Source organism: Eimeria acervulina, genomic scaffold, assembly GCF_000499425.1.
Source record: "Eimeria acervulina Houghton genomic scaffold, Eah_scaff562, whole genome shotgun sequence".
In the NCBI taxonomy this organism is placed as follows: domain Eukaryota; phylum Apicomplexa; class Conoidasida; order Eucoccidiorida; family Eimeriidae; genus Eimeria; species Eimeria acervulina.
The window spans coordinates 2,501-7,500 of record NW_013547266.1 but is presented as its reverse complement, the minus strand read 5'-3'; the positions used below and the strand labels follow the sequence as shown (position 1 = coordinate 7,500).

Genomic DNA, 5,000 nt, shown 5'->3' with positions numbered 1-5,000 from the left:
AACGACAGCAGCAGCAGCAGCTGCTGCTGCTGCTGCTGTCACAAAGTACTGCGAAATAGGAAGCTCTCGTTGGAGCCAGTTAAAGGTGTCAGTGATTTTGCTGCTCTTGCTGCTCGTCCTCTGTAGCTGCTGCTGCTGCTGCGACTGAAACGCTCCTGCTGCTGCTGCTGTTGCTGCTGCTGCTGCTGCTGCTGTTGCTGCTGATCCTCCCACTGAAATTATTAACGAAGTACACTCTCATGAATCGGCGAATCGAAAAATAAAACACTAAAAGACATCGCTCCTGATCGCATGCAAAGCGCAGCAGCAGCTGCTGCTGCTGCTGCGGCGGCGGCAGCAGCGACTGCGGCAGCAGCAAGTGTTCAAACTGCAGCCGCAGCAGCAGCAGCACTGTTTTTCTATACATTTTCGCGTATTTGCGGTTACAAAGAGTTTCCGCTTGCTGTTGCTGCAGCAGCAACAGTAAAAACGCCAGCAAGTGCAGCAGCAGCAGCAGCAGCAGCAGCAACAGCAGCAGCAGCTGCAGCAACGGGCGAAAACGACAGCGGAGATAACTGCATATTCTCTGTGTGTTAAATGAAGTAGCAGCAGTATCAATGCTGGGGGGATAAGAGAACCCCAGGAGCAGCAGGCTCAGCAGCAGCAACAGCAGCAGCAGCAGCAGCAGGATTGAGAAGCTCTCTCCTTAACTTCTGACCGCGACTTCAGCAGTTTTCTGGAGAAGCAGCAGAAGCAGCAGCAGCAACAGCAGCAGCACTGCAGCAGGCATCCTGCGGCAGCAGCAGTAGCTGCTGCTGCTGCCCCTGTGTCTGAGCAGCCTCAGTTGGCTGTGTGTTTAGGGTTTAGGGTTTAGGGTTTAGGGTTTAGCTGGTATGTCTTTTCACGCATCTGAGTCAGGGCCCCCCCGCAGCGCAGCAGCTGCAGCAGATGGCAGAAGGGGGTTTAGACTTGGAGGCCGTGGGGGCCCCAGCAGCAGCAGCAGCAGCAGCAGCAGCAGCTACGGGGGGCCCCACAGCAGCAGTGGAGGAGGGGGGGGGGCCCGTGGGGGCCCCCCTTACGGTGGAAGGGGTCGTGGGGGGCCCCACAGACACCGCCCAAGGCATGCGCAGCACCAGCAGCAGCAGCAGAAGCAGCAGCAGCAGCAGCAGCAGCAGCGGGAAGGGGGAGGTGAGATAGTGAGTGTAGATGCATGCAAAGTGTTTGTATCTGCTGCTATAGCAGCAGGAGCTACAATTCTTGGGGATCAGCCTGAGCAGCAGCAGCAGGAGCAGGAGCAGCAGCAGCAGCAGCAGTTTGAAGTGGTGGAGTGCGTAGTTTGCTGCGAGGAGACACCCTGTGCTGCAGTAGGCAGCTGCAGCCACGTTTGCTGCTGGATGTGCGCTGTGCGGCTGCGGCTAGGATCCCGAGAGTTTTATAGCTGCCCCTTTTGCTTCTGTTCGTCTCCTTTGCTGCTGCTGCTGTTTACTGGTGAATGCCCTTCGCGTGTCTCTGTTAAGGGGCCGCTGCATGCGCTGCTGCAGCCCCCACATTATGCTGCTGCTGCTGCTGCTGCACTGCCCCCTCACCTTGTCTGTCCTGCAGCAGGGCTTGCATTTGCTTCTGCTGCTGTCCGGAGGTTTGTTGAAGCCTTGCTGCAGCTGCGTTGCTGGCAGCAAAGCTGCAGAGACACATGGATGTTCTCTTATGTCTTTGCTGCTGATATGCAGCAGCAGCAGCAGCAGATGCAGCTCGCTATTGCTGCTGAAGCAGACGCAAAGCAACACGCAGCAGCAGCAGCAGGCAGCAGCCGCTCCAGGGGAGGCAGCAGCAGCAGCAACAACAACAGCAGCAGCAGCAGCAGCAGTGATGAGTTTCTTCAGTTCACGGGGCCCGCGGATGATGCGCATGTCTTTACCTCGCTGCAGCAGCTGTCTATACACCTCAATAAACAGCACTCGCTGCAGCTTTGCTCTGTCTGTCTCCTAGGTAGGAAAGAGCAGCTGCTGGTGCAGCAGCAGCTGCTGTCTCCTCGTCTTTACCGTCTCCACATGCAGCAGCAGCAGCAGCAGCAGCGTGGGGGAGGCCGCAATGCCGATCCTGCTGCAGCAGCAGCAGCAGCAGCAGCTGCTGCTGCTGCTGCTGGGGTGTCTGTACATCCCAAGTGCAGCGTCTGCAATGAACGAACCCTTGATGGAGAGCATTTGCTGCTGCACTTTAGAGACACACACTTCTCGTGCCCGCTCTGTGAACAAGACTTTCATCGGCTTGCTGCTGCTGCTGCTGCTGCTGCTGATGCAACAACAGAACGCCCCCCTTCAGCGGAGATGGTGCCGGTAAGTATCCGCTGCTGCTGCTGCTGCTGCTGTTGATGATGCTGTTGATGCTGTAGGTCTTTTCAAGCTGTTGCTGCTGCTGCTGTTTGTATATGGGGGCGAAGTGCAGCAGCAGCCTCCTTTCCTGCTGCTGCTCTTGCTGTTGCTGTTGCTGCTGCTGGGTGTGGGTGTATGTAGTTTGCTGCTGAGGCTCTGCGTCTGCTTCTATTGCTGCTGCTGCTGCTGCTTCAGGTGTTTGGACAGCTACATGAGCTGCAGCAGCACTACCAGCAGCAGCACTACCCCTGTCCCCACAGAGACAGCTGCCCCCTTACAGTGTACAGGCATCTCACCGATCTGCATGTGCATATTGCTGCTGTTCACGGGGGCAACAGCAGACCAAGCGGCAGCAGCAGCAGCAGCAGCGGCGTTACTAGCACCAGCAGCAGCAGCTACAATAACAACAGGGGGAGACAGCAGTATGGCACGGGCAGCAGCAGCAGCAGCAGCAGCAGCAGCAGCAGCAGCACAGGGCCGGTGCCGCTGGCCTTGAGAGGAGACTATGCAGCATACAGGAGACAGCTTCTGAATTACTGCAGGAGACACCCGCAGCAGGAAGCAGCAGCAACTGCTGCACCAGCTGCTGCAGCAGCACCTGCAGAGACAGCAACGGTTCGCTGGGTGCCTCGCAGCAGCGCCAGGAGTGAAGCAACAGCAGCAGATGCTGCTGCTGCTGCAGCAGGCACAGACAAAAGGCAAGATCTTCGCGTTGAGGAGCTTCCTTGCAGCAGCAACAGCAGCAGCAGCAGCAGCAACAGCGGCAGCAGCGCAGTTGACAGCTTGAGGCCCCCTCCAGGGCTCCCTTCTCCACGTGCGCGCATGCAGGCTGAAGCAGCAGCAGCAGCAGCTGTTGCTGCAGATGCTGCGCATGCAGGAGAGGACCAGCAGCAGCGAGAAGACGACAGCGGTGCGGAGTCTTTTGTTTCTGCTGCTGATGCTGCTCCTGCTGCTGCTGCTGCAGATGCTGCTCCTTCCCGTGAGGCTGGCAGCAGGCTGTCTCCATTGTCTCCAGCAGCAGCAGCAGCAAGTGCAGCAGCAGCACCACCAAAGAAAGGCAGCATTCTGCCTACCTCCGTTGCCCTGGAGCAGCTGTTTGCTGCGCTGCAGCAGCAGCAGGAGCAGCAGCAGCAGGCTGCTGCTGCTGTTGAAGAAGCAAGCCGTGCTGCTGCTGCTACTGTTTTGCTGCTGCCCGATAAAGAAAGCAAGCGCATCTCTAGGCTATCACTTGAGCTGCTGCAGCAGCTGTTGCAGCAACCGCAGCAGCAGCAGCTCCGCAGCATTGCTGCAGCCCTCACAGCAGCAGACCAGCAGCTGCAGCAAGACTTGCAGCACGAGCAGCAGCAGCAGCAGCACCAACAGCAGCCGCAGCAGCAAGGGAATCGCATGAAGCAGCTGAAGCAGCAGCGGCAGCAGCTGTTTGAGGACTTCGTTGCGCAAGCTGTCTTCATCATCTTCAGCAACAGCAGCAGCAGCAGCAGCAGCATCAGCAGCAGCAACATGAGCAGCAGCTGCAAGGGTGACATGCTGCTGCTTCGCAACACGCTGCAATCAGCAGCAGCAACAATACCGGATTCACCTCAGGGTTTGCTGCTGCTATGCCTCGCCTTAGGGGCCTCCGATAGCGCGAAGCGTTTGCTGCTGGTGGATGCTCTGCGGCGGGTTGCTGCACTCATGCAGCAGCAGCAACAGCAGCAGCAAGAGCAGCAGCAGCAGCAGCAGGTGGAGCCGGAGTCTTCGAATGAGCAGCAGGATCGGCCTCTCTCTATTGCTGATGCCTTGAGGACTGCAGCAGCTCCTCAGCGCCCAGCAGAAGCAGCAGCAGCAGCAGAAACTCAGCAGCAGCAGCAGCAGCAGCAGCAACGGATCTGCGTGCTGCAGCATCTATCTGTCTCCGACTTGCCCTTCAGTGCTTCAACCTCCTTCCTTGAAGCCTTTGGTTTTCTGCTGCAGCAAATACAGAACTGCAGCAGCAAAGGAAAAGGCATGCTGCAGCAGCAGCAGCAGCAAAAAGTTAAGAAGGGAAAGCTGCTGCAGCAGCACACACAGCGACTCAGGCAGCAACGCATCGACACGGGAAATGCATGGGGAGTGCAGCAGGAGCAGCAGCAGCAACTGCAGCAGCAGCAGCAGCAGCAGCAGCAGCAGCAGCAGCAAGGAGAGGCAATGGACCCTCCATGTGCTGTTGACGCTATTAGACAGCTGGTAGCTGAACGATCACGTGTAAGGATTCCTCTCGCTGCTGCTGCTGCTGTTGCTGCTGCTGTTGCTGCTGCTGTTGCTGCTGTTGCTGCTGCTGCTCTGCGGCGGCTCAGGCAATTCCTGCTGCTGCTGCTGTTGCTGTTCCTCTGCTGCAGCTGGAGCTGCAGCAGCTGTCTCTGCTTGCAAGGGATCTGTCTCCCTTCGTCACCAACACCAAACTCCTGGAGGAGTGCCAAGCCTTGGGGTCAGCTGCTGCTGCTGCTGCTGCTGCTGCTGCTGCTGCTGCTGGTGCTGTGTGTCCCCCGTGGGTGTTTAGAGAGCCTAGGGTTTAGGGTTTAGGGTTTAGGGTTTGTGTGTTTGCAGCCCTGCGTTTTACTGCTTGCGGAGAGGCGTTGGGGGAGAGACTGCTGCTGCTGCTTCTGCTGCTGCTGCTGCTGCTGATTGGCTGCA

At 58.0% G+C, this 5,000-nt stretch overlaps 1 protein-coding gene across 1 annotated transcript in view; it reads left to right on the top strand.

Annotated features, from left to right (window-relative positions):
* Positions 1-291: 291 nt before the first annotated feature.
* EAH_00042860 (hypothetical protein, conserved) overlaps positions 292-5,000 on the top strand; it is a gene marked incomplete at both ends in the record, with an annotated part of 6,524 nt that continues 1,815 nt past the window's right edge. Inside the window, 5 exons of the mRNA XM_013391730.1 lie at positions 292-567; positions 861-2,312; positions 2,544-4,553; positions 4,664-4,794; positions 4,914-5,000. The exon at positions 4,914-5,000 is cut by the window's right edge and continues 95 nt beyond it. Coding sequence (XP_013247184.1) covers positions 292-567; positions 861-2,312; positions 2,544-4,553; positions 4,664-4,794; positions 4,914-5,000 — 3,956 coding nt within the window. The remainder of the gene's footprint in view (positions 568-860; positions 2,313-2,543; positions 4,554-4,663; positions 4,795-4,913) is intronic.